This window comes from Silurus aristotelis (assembly GCF_946808225.1).
Source record: "Silurus aristotelis genome assembly, chromosome: 11".
In the NCBI taxonomy this organism is placed as follows: Eukaryota; Metazoa; Chordata; class Actinopteri; order Siluriformes; family Siluridae; genus Silurus; species Silurus aristotelis.
In genome coordinates, this window is record NC_139584.1 from 3,101,196 (window position 1) to 3,120,910 (window position 19,715).

At 41.4% G+C, this 19,715-nt stretch overlaps 1 protein-coding gene across 1 annotated transcript; it reads left to right on the plus strand.

The window, feature by feature from the left end:
• The first annotated feature begins 245 nt into the window (after nucleotides 1-245).
• On the plus strand, nucleotides 246-19,618 carry hdac6 (histone deacetylase 6). Its single transcript, XM_083554871.1, has 28 exons — nucleotides 246-531; nucleotides 1,462-1,571; nucleotides 2,188-2,298; nucleotides 2,419-2,504; nucleotides 2,598-2,682; nucleotides 5,950-5,990; nucleotides 6,076-6,172; nucleotides 6,286-6,383; nucleotides 6,757-6,861; nucleotides 6,945-7,013; nucleotides 8,534-8,660; nucleotides 8,757-8,822; nucleotides 9,417-9,476; nucleotides 9,598-9,687; nucleotides 9,957-10,063; nucleotides 10,155-10,222; nucleotides 10,849-10,978; nucleotides 11,232-11,360; nucleotides 11,455-11,623; nucleotides 12,136-12,338; nucleotides 12,748-12,940; nucleotides 13,050-13,199; nucleotides 14,215-14,389; nucleotides 14,474-14,838; nucleotides 14,954-15,097; nucleotides 17,287-17,433; nucleotides 18,030-18,158; nucleotides 18,805-19,618. The coding sequence occupies exons 2-28, from the start codon at nucleotides 1,503-1,505 to the stop codon at nucleotides 18,871-18,873; spliced, it is 3,282 nt and encodes a 1,093-aa protein (XP_083410997.1). The 5' UTR covers nucleotides 246-531; nucleotides 1,462-1,502; the 3' UTR covers nucleotides 18,874-19,618.
• Nucleotides 19,619-19,715: the final 97 nt, after the last annotated feature.

The window sequence follows — 19,715 nt, forward strand, 5'->3', positions numbered from 1 at the left end:
AAGAAAACACAGAAATAAATAAATAATCGCGATGACATAATCGAGATTATATTTATAATCGAGAGCCATGCGAACGAAGTAAACGGGATGTCGTTGACGTCATCATCACGCGACTGACGGGTTATCGCACGCAGCTGTGCGACGGGAAGGCTGCGTTTAAAAAAACTACAAATTCCCTGCGTGAGTGCACGTTGTAGTGTGTAGAGTTTGTGCAATTGTGCGCCCTTAACAGGGATTAATGGTGTGATTTGTAGTTCAGCCTGTGGGTGAAGGTGTTTGGGCGCGTTGGCCTGAAAAAACACTGATCCTGGCATTATTGCTTTAATTGAATACTTTTTAAGGATTTAAGTGCCTCCTTTTTTATTGCATCAAATTTATATGCGATTTATAGTTTAAAAAAAGAGATATATATTTTTTGTCGTGTTATAAAATGGTTTTTAGATCTCATTTTTGTTGGAGGAGCTGAAAACGCAAGAGAAAGCAAGTCAATCAAGCAGTGTTTATTATTATTAGTAGTATTTGGAGAAAATTGTAAGTCATTATAAAGATTATTAATATGTAATAGTTTTTATATAGTAACATTAATGGCTATATAAGTATTCGTCCTCTTCCTGTTGTTCCTATTATTATTATTATTATTATTAATAATAATAATAATAATAATAATAATAATGATATTAATAATAATAATGATATTATTGTCTGCATTGTGTTTGCAAAATGTAATTGCAAAACCTCAAAACATTTTTTTGGATGTGATTTCCTTCATGCATCAAAATAACAATGATATAAAACACAATATTTATCCTTTTTTTTTTTTTTTTTTTTTTTGAGTAAAAGAACATTTAACATGTGCGGACATTTATTACTTACAGAGTCTGTCAAAAGTGTGGAGTCTTTTGAGACACATGCATGTTCCTTCTGTTCCCAAGCAACAACTCATGGCTCCTTCTACACCAAGCAGTTCCGTCTGGACTGCGGCTCATTGGAACCGTTATTTAGAGAGCAAACACTCGTCTGGAGTGACGTCTATTATGGAACAACCTGCCCAGTCACTGCACCTAAATTCTATTAAACTGCTCTGGGATGAGGGAGAAATCTAGTGAAAAACTCCAAGAGGAACTGCAAAGTATTTCAGCTGAATGTTTGGAGAAACGAAGTGTCCAGTGGAACGTCTGGACATTTCTAGATTTGTTGTCAAAGTAAATGTTCATACAGTTACAAGGTTTGTTGCATTGTAACAAAAGGAGCATGCACGTGACTCTCAAAAGCCATAGGATGTAAAATAATACGTTTTTATTTTAAATGATGATAAATCATGGCGATCAGTGAATAAAGAACGATATCGTCAGAGCAAACCAGAATATCGAGGTGTAGCTCGGCTTTAGAGGGAAAACAAATCGCAAGGAAAATTCGGTTGTGCTTTGAGTCCTTAATGAAACTCATTTGTTTGTAAAACAGGATGTAGATTCGCTGACAGGGTGTGGAATCGTTATATTATCATGGACTCTGATCAAACACCGAAAGGTCCGAAACGCTCCCCGAAGAAAACATCGCAGGGCTCTGGCAAGGTAGGAACCTTCCATCTGTTATTTTCTCCTAAACTGGATTCCTATGATTTATTTTTGCCCACATGATGAATCCAGTTCAAGCTTTTCTTCAACGCCCCATTCCACATTTACGACTATTTACTGTTATAATAAGCTTCACTTTTCAGAGAAGGTGTTCCGCTAGATTTTATGGAGATTTGTGGCGATTCCTTCATCCACGAGGGTGTTAGTGAAGTCAGGTACCGATGCAGGTGAGGTGAGGAGGCCTGGGGTTCAGTCAGATTGAAAAATTCATCCCAAAGCTGTTCAATAGGGTTCAATAGCAGGAGATCTTCCACTTCAACCAGTTTAGAGCACGGCTTTGTGCACAGGGGCATCGTGGGTCGTTTAGTTTAAGGGAAGGGAAAATTTCACGTTCCCACATCCAGAGACGTTTAATACAATCGCATGGCTCCAGGTGTGTAGGAAAAGTCGGGTGTCCCAATACTTTTGGTGTGGTTTTTTTTCTCATCGTTTGAAAGTCAGGGTTCAAAATTCTAATCCTTGATTTTGTCTGGTGTGCTGTTGGTTTGTGAATAACTTGTGTGTGTGTGTGTGTGTGTGTGTGTGTGTGTGTGTGTGTGTGTGTGTGTGTCAGCGGGAAAACAGCAAACGCAGCCAGAAACCAAGTCTCCAGGAGGCTAGAAATAAAGGTAGACGTGACCGAGGCAAAGCAGAACAGGAGATGACCAACAAACTCGGGAACATGGTACGTTTCTCTGTGCATGTTTGATCTTACCTTTGTTTCTACGTGTGACGTATGCTCACGTTTTTCTGTTCCGAAAACGTTTTCTGTTTTCTGTGTGTTTGTGTATGTGTGTGGTGTCAGTGTTTGCAAGATAAGCCGAAGGTGACAGGAACCGGCCTGGTTTACTCTGATGTCTTTTCTCGTCATCGCTGCCTGTGGGACTCCAGGTGACTTCAGGATCTGAATATATCTCAGATATATATATATATTTATAATTTTTTTTTTTTATATACTTTTTTTTCTCCCTCTTGCCCCTGTAGTCACCCCGAGTGTCCGGAGAGACTGAGTGCTATAGTGAAGATGATGGAGACGGAGGGGCTGCTGTCTCGCTGCGTGCAGGTGGAGGTGAGGAACACCAACATGGAGCTACAGAACACTGTTCTAATATTCGTTGCAGTATTGATATTTGACTATGAATAAAACAAAAATATTACGTTTAAAACTTAAAATGATTATTATTTATTTTTTTTTTTTTGGATTTCTTTCATATTTTGAATTTTCATGTCTCATGTTTTTGAAATACGACACTTTAAAAAAATAATAAAAAAAGACGAGACAACGGACATCCACGTGTCTGATTACAGATAAGGAGAAGGAAATATACTTTAAATAAACAAATAGATAAATCGTATGTACATTTACATTTATAGCATTTATCAGACGCTCTTATTTAGAGAGACTTGCGACTGAGTAGTTGACGGCCTCGCGCAGGGGCCCAACATTGGTGGGTTTGTGGTGCTGTGATTTGATCTTGTGACCCTCTGATCCTACCATGTTCTATACTTAATAAAATCATACTTTTTTTAAATATATATATTTTTTTATTATAATTAATTTAATAGAAGTTGATTTGATTTATTCCACTGTTTTGTGATGCATTGAAAGACGTTCTCGTGCTGCGTAGCAGGATACACGGTATGACCAAAAGTATTGGGACACCCGACTTTCACAGTTACAAAAATGTTGGAGTCGAGTCAAGTCAAGTCAGGTTTATTTGTATAGCGCTTTTCACAACAGACATTGTCTCAAAGCAGCTTTACAGAAAACAACAGTGAAGGTGAATGGTGTGCGTTTGTCCCTGATGAGCAGCCGTGGCGACAGTGGCAAGGAAAAACTCCCTTAGATGATATGAGGAAGAAACCTTGAGAGGAACCAGACTCAAAGGGGAACCCATCCTCATATGGGTGACATCAAGAGTTTGGTCATAAATCTTTCAACAATACAGAACAATTTGTGATCATCATAGATCCAGCATCAGCTTCTCCATGCCAGGGCCTTTAAACACTCGGCATCTACTTCTCCATGATCATCCATAGGTCCATAATCTTCACGAGGTGGGACGTGACTGGAGCTGGCCAAACCTCAGGATGCCTCGGGATGGGGAGAGAAAGAGAAGCAGTGGAGAGGAATTAGCGTAGCTGCTGTTCATGATATTAACAGCACAAGTTGATAATGTGCATGTGATCAGATGTTCTGGAGCACAAGGTTATGATGTGATGTGTGTGATGTGTGTTATGTGTAGGCTTTGCTAAAAAGATATGTTTTTAATCTGCACTTAAACTGGGAGAGTGTATCTGAACCCCGAACACTGTCAGGAAGACTATTCCAGAGTTTAGGAGCTAAATGTGAAAATGCTCTACCGCCTTTAGTGGACTTTGCTATTCTAGGAACTACTAGAAGCCCAGAGTTTTGAGATCTCAGGGAGCGTGACGGATTGTAGCGTGTTAAGAGACTGGATAGATACATGGGAGCCAAACCATTTAGTGCTTTATAAGTGAGTAGCAGTAGTTTGTAGTCTATTCGAAACTTAATAGGAAGCCAATGTAGGGACGATAAGATTGGGGTTATATGATCGTATTTTCTTGACCTAGTAAGAACTCTTGCTGCTGCATTCTGAACTAACTGAAGCTTGTTTATTAATGATGCAGGACATCCACCTAGTAATGCATTACAGTAGTCTATTCTAGAGGTCATAAACGCATGGACGAGCTTCTCTGCATCAGATATAGATAACATATTTCTTAGCTTAGAAATATTTCTAAGGTGAAAGAAGGCTGTTTTTGTAACTTGATTGATGTGATTTTTAAAAGATAAGTTGCTGTCTAAAATAACTCCCAGGTCTTTTACCGTTGAACTAGTAGTTACAGAACAACCGTCTAAATGCAGGCTGAGATGCTGGAGCTTCTGTGTACTATTTTTTGGGCCGATGAGCAAAATCTCCGTTTTATCAGAATTTAATAGCAGAAAGTTATGGGTCATCCAATCTCTTATTTCTTCAACACACTCAGTTATGCGAGCTAATTGAGCTGTATCGCCTGGTTTGGATGAAATATATAGCTGGGTATCATCAGCATAACAATGGAAGCTAATTCCATGCCTTCTAATAATATTTCCTAATGGAAGCATGTATATTGTAAAAAGCAGGGGTCCTAGAACTGACCCTTGTGGCACGCCATAATTTACAAGCATTATCCTGGATAGCTCTCCATTTAAATCTACGAAATGGTAACGATTGGACAGGTAGGATTTAAACCAGCTTAATGCCTGTCCCTGAATACCGATGTAATTCTGTAAGCGATCGAGGAGAAGATCATGATCTATAGTGTCGAACGCAGCACTAAGATCTAGTAAAACTAATAGGGAGATGTAGCCTTGGTCTGAAGCTAAAACAGGTCATTAGTGATTTTAACTAGAGCAGTTTCTGTGCTATGATGGAGCCTAAAACCTGACTGAAACTCTTCAAAGATATTGTTCTCTTGCAAGTGGTTACATAACTGGGCAGCGACAATCTTTTCTAAAATCTTAGACATAAATGGGAGATTTGAAATTGGTCTGTAATTCGATAGCGTGTTTGGATCCAGATTAGGTTTTTTAATGAGGGGCTTAATAACTGCTAACTTGAGGGATTTAGGGACATGACCTAACGATAGTGAGGAGTTAATAATATTGAGAAGAGGCTCACCAGCTGTATATAACACTTCCTTCAGTAGTTTAGTGGGAATTGGATCTAACTGACATGTTGTTGATTTAGCTTTCATAATAGCATCATACAGCTCTTCCTCTCCTATACATGTAAAACAGTGTAGTTGTGGGGTTGTAAGTACGATTGTGTCGGGAGATGCTGTCAGAGGTTGAACTGCCACAATTGTTTTTCTAATGTTATCTATTTTTTCAGTGAAAAAATTCATAAAGTCCTCACTACTAAACTGTGATGGAACACATTTTTCAGATCCCTGATTTGTTGTTAATTTAGCGACTGTACTAAAAAGGAACCTGGGATGGTTTTTGTTATTTTCTATGAGTTTGCTCAGGTGTTTAGCTCTAGCAGCTTTTAGCGCCTGTCTGTAGCTAAGCATACTGTCTTTATACGCAGGCACACATTTGTATCGGAAGTCTTTAGATGATTGTGAAGACACTTGAACTTGAAGATCCAAACCTGCATGACAGTCCCCCTGTGCACAAATCTAGCATCATTTACTAACTGAAAGAGTGAAATCTCCTCGAACACACTCCAAAAATCTAGTGGAACATCTGATCAGGTGTCCACAAACTTTTGGTTATACCTTTAGTAAGCTGCAAGTGTTTTCATAACTGCTTCTGTTCATGTTTCAGACAAGAGCGGCGTCAGAGGAGGAACTTTCCCTGGTTCACACGTGAGTCTGTTGATAACGTGCGATCGGTGCAGTAGTGCTGGAGTGACTGCGTGTGGTACTGATTTGTGCTGTTTGCACGTGACAGGAAGGAATACGTTGAGTTCCTGAAGTCCACGCAGAAGATGACGGAAGTGGAGCTGAAGTGCGTCGCTGATCGATATGATTCCGTCTACCTTCATCCTGTAAGACCTGCTACGCTCTCGTCTCCTGTCCTGACCATGTGTTTGGACAAAGTGGGTTCATTTGTGTGTGTGTGTGTGTGTGTGTGTGTGTGTGTGTGTGTGTGTGTGTGTAGGACTCTTTCTCATGTGCCTGTCTGGCTGCTGGCTCCCTCCTCCAGCTGGTCGACAAGGTGATGAAGTCCGAGCTACGCAATGGTTTCGCCGTGTGCAGGTGATCTTTAGAAGCACGGTTTCCGTTTTCAATTGAATCAGCGTTCGAAATGAACGAGCTGCTTACTAGGTGTTATTAAGAAGTTTCAAGACTGGTTTCGGAACACACCAACAGACGGCAGCACAAGGCTGCTTGCACAGTCACAGGGAGCACCGACTCTCATAAGTTAGTGTGGCTAAAGACATCGTCCTGTTTACATCAGGAGCTGAGTGTATGTGTACAATCCTGAGGTGAAACATCAGTCTTCACAGCGGAAGAGCCGATCATCTCCACGACCGAATTGACCTTCATTAAAACCCTGTAGCACACACCTAGCATGTTGGTGATTCCTCACCTAATTGAATTAGCAATGAAACGTTCTGTCTGCTCGCAGGCCTCCAGGACACCATGCCCAGGCGGAGCAGATGAACGGATACTCCATGTTCAATAACGTAGCAGTGGCGACACGTTACGCTCAGAAACATCACGGCGTCCAGCGGTAAGAGCGCGCATTCGCCTCGGGACGAGCTTCCCTTTAAAACTGTGTGTGTTTCTTTAAGGGTATGTGGTTTTGGGTTCCAGGGTTCTGATTGTGGACTGGGATGTGCATCACGGTCAGGGAATCCAGTACATCTTCCAAGAGGACCCCAGGTGCGTGCAGACTTTAGAAAAAAGGACATTCAGGTCTTTATTCCCACCTCACCGCTGTTACGCAAAATATATTCAAACGCCAACTAAATGTTCTGAACGGTTTGTGCAGATTTGCATTGCAAATTAAATCTTAAACCCTGAACCTTTAATTAATTTTTAGCTTTTTTGCTGTGAGCTTCAGGAACATCCAATATTTATTCTGGCCTGACCAAGATAAGCTTCTTCTTAGCCGTTTTTGTCTTCTTCTTCTTCTTTGTCTTCTTTTTCGCTTCTTGGTTTCTTCCTCGTCTTCCTCTTAATTAAACGTCTTCATCCTCTTAGTCGCCTTACAGGAAGTTTTGTAACTCCACTCCTTCTGAAGGTGGAAGTTACATGCACCTTCTTCAGTATGATATCATCTATCGGAATGACTGTTTTCCTGTTACTGAAGATCCATGTAGCTGTTCCCATTGAGTCCTTTTGAAAGCTTTTTGAACTGTTAGAACTCTTAAACTTCATTCATCAAATCAGCACTGTTTTAGACTGTTCTTAATAATTACCTTCCTTCCTTCCTTCCTTCCTTCCTTCCTTCCTTCCTTCCTTCCTTCCTTCCTTCCTTCCTTCCTTCCTTCCTTCCTTCCTTCCTTCCTTCCTTCCTTCCTTCCTTCCTTCCTTCCTTCCTTCCTTCCTTCCTTCCTTCCTTCCTTCCTTCCTTCCTTCCTTCCTTTAGTCCTTGCTTCCTTTTCTCGTTTCTTTAGTCCTTCCTTCAGTCATTGCTGTCATCCTTATTACCTTCCTTCCTTCCTTTTATTCACTTTTTTTCTTCCTTCCTTCTTTCTTTCCAAAGTTTTTGCTTGTTTCTTTTAATCGTTCCTTCATTTCTTACTTTCAATCGTTCCTTCATTTCTTTTTTCAATTGTTCTTTCTTTCTTTCTTTCTTTCTTTCTTTCTTTCTTTCTTTCTTTCTTTCTTTCTTTCTTTCTTTCTTTCTTTCTTTCTTTCTTTCTTTCTTTCATTTCTTTCTTTCTTTAGTCCTTCCTTCAGTCATTGCTGCCTCCCTTTAGTTCTTTTTCTTTTTTTCTTTCTTTCTTTCTTTTATTCTTTCTTTCTTTCTTTCTTTTTTTCTTTCTTTCTTACAATCATTCCTTCAGTCATTGCTGCCTCCATTTAGTTCTCTTTCTTTCTTTCTTTCTTTCTTTCTTTCTTTCTTTCTTTCTTTCTTTCTTTCTTTCTTTCTTTCTTTCTTTCTTTCTTTCTTTCTTTCTTTCTTTCTTTCTTTCTTACAATCATTCCTTCAGTCATTGCTGCCTTCATTTAGTTATTGTTCTTTCTTGCTTTCGTTCTTTCTTGTTTATTCTTTCCTTCCTTTATTTCTAGTTCTTCCTTTCATCAGTCTTAGCTTTGTTCTTTCCTACCTTCTGAAAATGGTGACTGAAGAAAATGTATTTTCTTTCCTCAGCTATTTTACTGTTTATTTATTTTGTATTTATTATTTTTTTATACAGTATATTCCCTCACTCTGTCTTCGTTTCTCATCACAGTGTCCTGTATTTCTCTGTACACCGGTATGAGGAGGGTTCGTTCTGGCCTCACCTCCCCGAGGGAGACAGCAGCGCTGTGGGATCAGGACCAGGCGAGGGCTACAACATCAACGTGCCCTGGAACGAGGTTTAACACACCTCACTCATGAAATAAAGAGTGAACGAGCGCTTTAGTAGCTCACTAATGATTTTTTTTTTCATTGCTGTACGTGTTGGTGTTTAGACCGGGATGGAGGACGGAGATTACGTCTCTGCGTTCCAGAGAATTCTGCTGCCTGTGGCCTACGAGGTACGGAGCACACTTTTCAAATCACACAGCCATTTCTATCATTTCATTTATTTATTTATTTGTGTTACTGTAACATGATAAAGGTGACAAATACCTACTACAAAATATTGTTTTGGTAATATTACACTATATGTCCAAAAGTTTGGAGAAATCCATCATCCAACACCTTAAAGGTGTTCGATAAGGTTGGCGATCTATAGCAGGAGATCTTTCAGTCCAACCCATGTAAAGCAGATCTTCATGGAGCTGGCTTTGTGCACGGGGGTATTGTCAGGTTTGGGACTGTAATGTAATTGTAGCACAATCAATGGCATTCTATGTAATTGTGTGCCTCGAACTTTGTGGTAACATTTTTGGGGAAGAACCACATATGGGTGGAGGTGGTGTCCAAATACTTTTGGCCATACAGTGTATGTTTGTTTAATTGACTGGTTGCTTATAATGAACTTTTTATGTTTTAAATTTTACTTAACACACTTAATTATAATCCCTGTTGTATGACTGCTGATCCATGTGTGTGTGTCTGTGTCTGTGTGTGTGTGTGTGTGTGTGTGTGTGTGTATGTGTGTGTGTGTGTGTGTGTGTGTGTTGCAGTTTCAGCCTGAGCTTGTATTAGTGGCTGCTGGCTTTGACTCCGTAGCTGGTGATCCCAAGGTGAAACACGGATTTTTCTTTTCTCTCTGTCACGTATGTCTTGTATGTATCATGCAGCACTATGGATGTAATAATGCTTGTGTGTGTGTGTGTGGGTGTGTGTGTGTGTGTGTGTGTATAGGGTGAAATGCGTGCGAGCCCGCAGTGTTTCTCTGTACTGACCCACATGCTGATGGGTCTGGCCGGGGGTCGAATCGTGCTCGCTTTGGAGGTACGTCATCTCTCTCTGTGTTGCCATAGCGATTTGCCGACGTCGTCAATTTCTTCGGTTCAAATGATGCCAAGGTCCACCTCTTGGAGACAGACCCTGTGACTCTATAGTTGTTGCAATAGAAGTGGTTGGATTGCTGCACATACGTGAGGTTAGCATGGTTAGCATGCTAATAAGCAGGTCCAATCAATCTCTATTTACCTTTTTTACCTGTGGAATCAATCAAGCATTCTGATTCTGATTAACATGTAAAGATTTTTCTACTTCAGGGAGGATATAACTTGCAGGCCACAGCGGAAGCGGCTTGTGCCAGTTTGAGGTCGCTTTTGGGTGACGCCTGCTCTCACCTGAACTCTCCAGGAGCGCCGAGCGAGAGGTCAGACACGGCCGCGACGTCTTCCTGCGTCTCGACAAGACCCCACGCTTCCACCGCTGTGTTTCACTTCTCTTGCGCTTGTCTGTTACAGTGCTCTGAAGTCCATCTCGAAGACGCTTTGCGCTCTGTATCCGTTTTGGAGCAGCTTGCAGACTCTGGGTAAGTCCGAACCTGTCCACATTGATGGTACGTTGAGAATTATGAGTTCTTTTGATTATAGAGATCAGTCAGTGGGTGTACTCATGAATCTGAGCTTGTGTATCACAAGTTACTGTGTGTGTGTGTGTGTGTGTGTGTGTGTGTGTGTGTGTGTGTGTGTGTGTGTGTGTGTGTGAGAGACTGTACTTGATGCATTCAATTCAGGTCAATAATATTTGTATAGTACTGTATATACTGTAATAAATAGATTAAGAATATACATTTTTAAATGGATAAATTAATATCTATAAGTTTGATCCATTTTTGTTTATAAGACACACAAATTATATAATAAATAAATAAAAAAATTCTCAGAATTTTGTGCCATATAGCAGTGATTGCTGTGTAGTAGAAACGTATTACTGTGTGTGCGTCTGGATGTGTGTCTATGTCTCTGTGTGTGTGTGTGTGTGTGTGTGTGTGTGTGTGTGTGTGTGTGTGTGTGTGTGTCTGTCTGTCTGTCTGTCTGTCTTTATGTATGTCTGTCTCTGTCTGTCTGTCTGTGTCTAAATTGACCTGAAAATGTTTTTATATGTATGTATGTATGTGTGTGTGTGTGTGTGTGTGTGTGTGTCCATTTCTCCCAGAGGGAGGCTCTCTTTCAGAGGCAGAAACCTCACCCTCAGCTGTGTGTGTGGAAAAACTGGAATCCTCCGTACAAGCGACTGGACTTGTTTATGACGATCAGATGATGGAGCATCACAACATGTGGGACAGGTGAGACACACACACACACACACACACACACACACACACACACACACACACACACACGTGCTTACAGTGGGACTTTTGTCAAATTTCTGTAAAATTTTAAATATTTAGTGAATATTAATTTATTCAGGTTTAAAAGCTTAAAGTTTTTTATTTTTTTTTAATTCATCGGAACATTGCTGTATTATTAGAAGAAAAAAACAATAATCACATGCTTTCTTTATGTTTTTTTTTTTGTGTGCATCTGCTGCTCCAGCCATCACCCTGAGCTCCCGCAAAGAATCTTCCGGATCTTCTGCCACCATGAGGATCTGGGGCTGGTGGATCGTTGCCAGCGGATCCCGGCTCGTTTTGCTACAGAGGACGAGCTTGCGCTTTGTCACGGGTAAAACACACGAGGAATCGAACACGTGCAGGGGGAGTGAGAGTTCACACACTCACACTGTTCTTCTCGCTTTTCCTCCTTTTCTGTTGATCAGGACCGAGTACATCGCTACCATTAAGAGCACCGAGCAGATGAAGCCCCGAGACCTGAAGAGGCTCGGAGATGATTACAATTCCATCTACATCAGTAAAGAGAGCTATAAGTGCGCACTTCTCTCAGCCGGGGCGTGTTTCAACGTGGTACAATCTATCCTAACTGGTCAGGTGGGGTTCTCTCACTGTTCGTACACACACACACACACACACACACACACACACACACACACACACACACTGTCAGTTCAACAAAGTCAAGTACTCAAGTGAGCTCGTCCTTCACAAAAGCTCCTACGTTCAAGCCATCAAGATCAGATTTTCCCCCAGTTTGATGTTGACTGGTATCCAGGGCCAGCTCTAGATATTTGGAGGCCCTCGGGAAAATATATATTGGAGGCCCCCCGGTCCCCCGGCCTCCTTCCTTCCACCTTTCAAAATAAAAGCACCTGAAACAAATATAATTTCTAGCCTTTTTATTTATACTAAACCTGTTATCAGTGCTTTTATATATTTACTACTACTTCTTCTTTCGGCTTCTCCCATTAGGGGGCGCCATAGCGGATCATCCGTCTCCATATTCCTCTGTCCCAAATATAGCCACCTAGACTTGCCCTTCCTGAATGGTGAACTAAGATGTGTGAAGTGGTTTAAAGTTCCTCTCATCTTCTCTTCTTGTGTAGGTGAGGAACGGTGTGGCTATCGTACGTCCTCCGGGCCATCACGCAGAAAGAGACACCGCCTGCGGCTTCTGCTTCTTCAACACGGCTGCCCTGACTGCCCGCTACGCGCAGCGCATTTCCCACGATGCACTGCGCGTTCTCATCCTCGACTGGGACGTGCACCATGGCAACGGCATCCAGCATATCTTCGAGGACGATAACAGGTAGAAGGATTTCGGTCTCTAAAGTGTGACAGCTTTTACCTGAAATCATTTTATTCACTATTTAGTGCACTGTTTTATTTACATACGTTATGACCCCCCTGTAAAAAGGAGTCATCTGATGCAATGGAACGGCTGAGCTGCATTATACAAGTTTCAGTGCAGCGACTTGCCTGGAAAGCGCCCTTTTACCATTTCCCTGTTGTTTATTTATTACTTTATATGTGAGATCAGGAATTGTAAAGCTCTTGATTGTTTAATAGTGTCTGACGGTTTTTAATATTGGCCTGAAAAACAGTTGGTAGAGTAACACAGTGAAAGGAAAGAAAGTTCCTCCAGGTTCAAGGTGCTACTGTACATACAACAACATAATTCTGTTCACAGAGATGTTTTTTTTTTTTTTTCGTTGCAGCGTTCTCTACATCTCCCTCCATCGCTACGATGAAGGCATCTTCTTCCCCTCCTCCGAGGACGCCGATTACAACAGAGTGGGCCGGGGGAAAGGTGCCGGTTACAACGTGAACATTCCCTGGAACAAAGCAAAGATGGGCGACCCGGAGTATCTAGCAGCCTTCCACCATGTGGTGATGCCGATCGCACGAGAGGTCAACACACACACACACACACACACACACACACACACGCGTAACATCTGGATTACATCTCAATAAATTACGTTTTCAACACATTCTGTTTTGCATGTTGCTGCTGCAGTTTGCTCCAGAGCTGGTCCTGGTGTCGGCCGGGTTCGATGCCGCTCGAGGTGACTCGTTAGGGGGGTATCAGGTGACCCCGGCGTGCTACGCTCATCTCACACACCAGCTGCAGAGTCTAGCAGCAGGACGAGTGCTTCTCATTTTAGAGGTGAGTCACAAAACCACAAAACGCCGATATTACACGTATAATATTGATTATTATGTACAAGTATACTATCCATTTTAAGAGTACAGAATTAATTAGTTTTTGCACAATTATAATAGATACAGGATGGAAAAGCTGACGTTTTCTGTACGGGTCGACCGATTTGTCGACTGGATTTTACCGACACCGATAGCTAGGTTTGATCATACTTGCCGATGACTGATTAATCAACCAATAGTTAAAAAATAATAATAAACTTGAGCTTAATTACAAAAATCTAAAATAATAAAAAAAATTTACTGAATCATGAAATGTACAAAATTAAATAAATATGACTATATTAATTATATGAATATATATCAAGGAAAATAAAAGATGCATTAAAAAAATAAACAGCAAGTGATAAACACAAACAGTTGCATTCAAAATAGAATAAAAACAAATGCACTTCAAATAAACATTATGTGGCATTAGTGATTCGCCTCTAGAGGCCACTCTCGTACTGTATAACGCAACCCGGAAAAACTATCGGTATAGATAGAGTTTTCCAGCAATTAACTATCGGTGCCGATTAATCTGCAAAACCGATGTAAACCTCTAGTTTTCTGGGTTTGAAACCTGGAAAATAATGAGAAAACACTAAATCATCTCAAACGATGCGTCCTTATGGGTTCAATCTCAAAAGTATTAAGTTCCACACACCAATATAAGAATGCGTTGGTCTTGAGTTGAAAGAAGGACAGCACAGGATGTTCACCCGTTCCACATCCCATTCCATATTTAGTCATCCATATTTAGTCATCTTCCCAGAAGATGTTCTCCTAGATTCTTTGGAGATTAATTCAGCCACACGGGTGTCAGTAAAGTCAGGTACTGATGTAGGTGAGGTGAGAAGGCCTGGAGTGTATTTAGTGTCAAAAATCCATTCTAAAGGTGTTGAGTAGTGTTGAAGTCAGAGCTCTAAAGCAGGAGATCTTCCACCCCAACCCACGTATTTCTCGTCTCTTTTTCCACACAGGGAGGTTATAACCTCACATCCATCTCCACATCAATGGCCATGTGCACCAGCATGCTCCTGGGTGACGCGCCCCCGCAGCTGCCACCCCTGCCGCCGCCAAACCACAGCGCCATTGTTAGCATCAACAACGTCCTGCGAGCACACGCCCCCTACTGGAGGTCTCTCAGAATACAGAGTGAGGCTTTGACGCTAAAAGAAATATCAGCCAGATCCGTTAAATAAACCATTTTAATCTCCTCTGAATTGTATTCTCTCGCAGTTCCTAAATCTCTGCGGACGTCCTTACCTAAAATCAAGCACACACCACGTGGAAAAGGCAAAAAATCTCCTCAAGTCACTCCTCAACCGCGTCCCACAGTGACCTCACCAACATCGCCCCCTACCGAGCAGGAGGACTCAGGACTGGACGAGCTCACCCAAGGCCTGCACTCTCTGGACCTGAGCACGTCTGCCACTTCCAGCCCCGCCTCTGCCCCTGTGGGCGGAGCTAGACCCAAAGTGAAGCTGAGCCCACAGACGGACTCGTCAGCAGTGCAGGAAGTGTCGCCTATTCGAGGCATCGGAAGAGGCATCGAGGACGGCGATGTAAAAGCAGAATCCACGCCCATCAAACAGGAGAAACAGGTAAACCATTTAGGTTTTTGTAGAATCAGGAATCGGATTCGATTTGATTAAATCGTGAGGAGATAAGGTGATGTTTTTTATTTCTTGATGAAAACATGGGTTATATTTTTTTAAGGTCATGCAGTCGGTAGCGCCGGCAGAGGGAGAATCGGACGCCAGGGCTGTTTCTGTTCAGGAAAGTTCTGCGCTGGGGGGAGCATGTGGATACACGAAGAAGTCCGTCTTTGAGCTCGTGTGTGGACCCGTGGACCTGGCTGGGGTACGATATCTCCCATCTGTTCCTGTGTGGTGTCTTTGACTATACTTTTTGCTTAATTAGCTTAAGGAAGACACTTGATATTCCCAGTTTTTCCATATTTTTAACTTTTTTAGCAATTACATGGATCTTGTTTGAGTATAAAGTGTAAATTAGGGGGAAAAATCTATCCAAAAAACAAATTGGGTCACTCGAGCAAGTGAGATGTTAAATGTTGTCTTGTACGTGTTGCTCTAATCCTTGTGCAATTTGATGCAAAAGAAGGATTAGAAAACAGGTTTATTGAGCTCCTGCGTTGTGATTGATCCCAGGCTTAAAGGCACATTGGGAACAGCAACACTGTGTGAACGAACACGACTGAAGGACAGGTATTGGGAACACAAAGAACACAAAATCTCATCTAACATTTGGCAAAAAAACATCTTGATTATCTTCAAGGCTTTTGGGCAAATATTCTGTTTGCTGATGAGACAAAAGTTGAACCTTTTGGAAGGTGTGCATCCAGTAACCTCTGGTGTAAAAAATATGAATAAACATTTTATACCAAAATGTTAAACATGGTGGTGGTAGTAGTGTGATGGTCTGGGGCTACTTTGCATTTTTCTTTTGCGTTATTCGGTTTTCTAAGATATATAATTTGTAAAAAAAATATTTGTAATAAAACAAACTAATCCGGATAAATTTTTTAAAAATAGTTTCCATCTAAAAGCCAATGTTTCCCAAAGGTTTTTCATTCACACGTTTTTAGAAAAAACCCGTCTGAAACGGTTCGACCTTCGTCTTTTCTGCCTGCCTTTTATTAACTTTCCTGCTTTTGGATACATCGTGGCAACGACTAAAAACCTTTTCGAAAGCCTCCCTTTTCAAAGTCCAGGCTGCGTTGTGAAAACAGCTTTTTTTTTTAAAAGCTACGTTTTTGCTGACTGGATGGAAAAACACCCGTTTTCAAAAGATCGACAGTACTGCGCCCCCTATCGTGCGACTAATCACATGGAAAATATCTGAGATTCTGATTCTGATGTAAATCAGAGATTGTAACGTATCGCTTGCTAGAGTTGTAAATCATTATTTAAGACGTTAAACATGGTTTAGGGAAGTCTGCAGATTCAAATCTGGAAAAGTTTGGGATTTTGAAATAAAAAATGTGATTAAAAGTTGCTTGATGATTGATTCGAATTATTGAAGTGTAACAAATATGCAAAATTATAGGGAAAAAATCAGGAAGGGGCAAATACTGTTATAAGAATGATCTAGAAATGATCTAGAACACAGCAGCATTATTTTATTAAGGCAGAATTTCTTTAACGGCGATCAAATAAAGCGAGGCTTCGTTTCCCCAAATAACATCGGAAAAACAATTCCCATTTTTCGTAAACCAAAACGTGGAAAACACTGAACCAGAGTGCTGGAAGGGACTTTGAGGATCGACAGGTTCGGGAAAAAAGCCATGCACAGTCAGCATTTTGGGTGAACTCAAAAAGCATTTGTTAGCAAGTTCATTGTTTTGTCTACAATCTAGAAGCATGTTTATGCTACAAAGACCAAGCCAAAACAATTCCCAGGGGTTTGCTCCAGAAGGCTTAAGGTTTTAATAGTATATAAAGTATGTGGATGTAGATGTCTGACCAAAAAACTGTGGAGATACAACGTTTAGACGAATCAGGATGGCTGTAAGTTGTAAATTACTTTGGGGGGTTAATTTTGTCGTATATTTACGTATAAGTCGGTAGCTGGAGGTGAAATTTCAGAGTTGAAGATTTTCATTGAGAGGGACGAGGGTGGACAGGATTAGAAATGAGGGACTGCGCAGGTAGGACTTTTTGGAGACATGGTGAGGGAGGTGTGATTGAGATGGTTTGGACATGTGCAGAGGAGGGACATGGGGTATATCAGTAGGAGAATGCTGAGGATGGAGACACCAGGAAGGAGGAAAAGAGGAGGTTTACGGATGTGGTGATGGAAGACATGCAGGTGGTTGGTTTGGAGGAGGCAGATGTAGAGGACAGAGTGATATGGAGATGGATGATCTACTGTGAAGACTGACTATCTATCTATCTATCTATCTATCTATCTATCTATCTATCTATCTATCTATCTATCTATCTATCTATCTATCTATCTATCTATCTATCTATCTATCTATCTATCTATCTATCAGAAAGGATCTCATCCTTACTGTCGTCTCCTTTCAGGACACAATGTACGTAGTGGATCCCTTGGCCTGGTGCCCACACTTGGAGTCTGTGTGTTCAGTGCCAGCAGGGGGCGTCGACGTGTTCCGCCCGTGTGAGGAGTGCGGCACCGAAACGGAAAACTGGATATGCCTCTGCTGCTACAAGGTGCTTATGACAAGACATAAGAGAGAAATTCATTTCGGGGGGGGGGCTGCCACTCTTGGGGGGGCCCCTGAGCAAGGCCCTTAACCCTAAAGAACTTCACTGTGCTGTAAAGTACATGAGACGAATATAAAGCACCTTCCTTTCCTCTTCACTTTTCTTTAATATAAAAATGCTTTGATATCCTTAGAACAGATTTTGTAATATATTTACATGCAGGGATTTGACTCTAGAATAAATCATTGCCCTGGCTGCCTGGAGAGCTGCATGCAAGTTGTTCCTTTTAATATGGCCAGTGATTAAATATCTACATAATTAATAACCATTAAAAATTAATGTCTTTTAAAAGCGTTGAAGGTATGAAATAAATTTCTCTCCTCTATTGTGTGATTGATTTAGTAGAATTAGTGTATAAATGTGTCCAAATTGCACATATGATATTTTTTACTATGATGTGGTCTGGACTTTAGCTCCTTTTGCATATTATCGTCGGTCAGGTGTTGATTTTGAGACAAAAACAAATTCTCGAGCGTGTGTGTGTGTGTGTGTGTGTGTGTGTGTGTGTGTGTGTGTGTGTGTGTGTGTGTGTGTTTCTGCAGGTTTTTTGTGGGCGTTTCGTGAACGAGCACATGGTGGCCCACGGGCAGATGTCCTCTCACCCTCTGGTCCTGAGCTTCGCTGATCTCTCGGTGTGGTGCTACGTCTGTGAGTCGTACATCCATAACCAGGTGGGTGACCCTGAGCTCTGACCTTCACTCTGACCTTCACCTGAGACACATCACACACTTTAGTTCAGAACAGGGTTCTGTTTATTTTTCAGCTTTATATACCGCTCACAATGTCTCTCTCTCTTTCCCTCTTTCCATCTTTCTCTCGTTCTCCATCTCTTTCTCTCTTTCCCCTTCCCATCTCTCTTTATCTCTTTCCATCTCTTTCTATCCCTTTCTTTCTCTCTGCCCACTTCCCAACCCTCTCTCCATTTTTCTCTCTCTCTCTCTCTCGCTCTCTCTCTCTCTCTCTCTCTCTCTCTCTCTCTCTCTCTCTCTCTCTCTCCCCATCTTCCCCTCTACCCCTTCCCTTCCTGCTCTCCACCTGTTTCTCTTTCTATTTCTTTCTGTCCCTCTCTCTCTCCCCTCTCTCCATCTCTTTCTGTCTGTCTCTTTTTCTCTACCCCCTCTCTCCATTCCTCTTCCATTCCTCTCTCCATCTCCTTTTGTCTGTCTCTTTCTCTCTATCCTCTCTTCACCCCCCTCTCTATTTCTCCCTGTCTCTCTCTTTATTCCACCTCTCATTCTATTCTCTCTCTCTCTCTCTCTCTCTCTCTCTCTCTTTCTCTCTCTCTCTCTCTCTCTTTCTCTCTCTCTCTTTTTCCAGGTACTGTATGAAGCCAAGAACGCAGCTCACCTTGCTAAGTTTGGGGAAGAGATTTCCCCCATCAACTAATCTATTACTGAAGATGAGAAGATTCCTGTTCAGGAAAAATTGGCGATAAGTGTGTGTGTGTGTGTGTGTGTGTGTGTGTGTGTGTGTGTTCATGCACGTACGAGGAAGTAAGAAGCTTGCACATTACATAACGCAGCTGAATGTGTGTGTGAATGTGATTTCACACTGAACGCTCGTCTTCTTTTCCAAACCTTCTCTCCGCAGAAGAGTCCAACTCATGAACCTACAGTGGGAGTGAGAAGACGCTTTTCTCCCACGCTGCGTTAGTGCCAATGCAGGGCTCGTTCGAGCGCCTGCGCGTTTATCGTTCCACAAATTCGTTCTATTCGTTATTTATTCCTCGCATTGAAAACCGTTCATTTTTCTCAACCAGTCTTCTGATAATAATCGTTCAAACCCCGAACAACGGGTTCATAACCAGTAGAAAGCAGGAGAAGGTTTTATTGAGACCACCGCCAGCCAGGCATCCTTTAAGAATACTGGCAATCCCACTGTTCTCTTTGATAATAAAGGAGTATTTACAGTCACATGACCAAAAAGTATTACTTCAACTTACAAAATAGAAAATGCTTATTATCACGGTTCGACTCAACAGCAAGATTCAACTACAGTTCACTGTTCTTCTGTTCTGTATTCTTACAATCGTACTTCTTTTTCCTCTTTAAACAAATTTCTGTCTGCGTAATGGGGAAAAAACTTTGCTTTTGTAAACTTTCTTACACAAATAAACTTTATATGTGAAGAATGTCTTTCTTTTTTTTAAAATCTTTAACATGCTAAAGTACGCAAGTAAAACGATCCACAATGCTGAATACACTGAAAAGAAAGTACTGATCACGAGG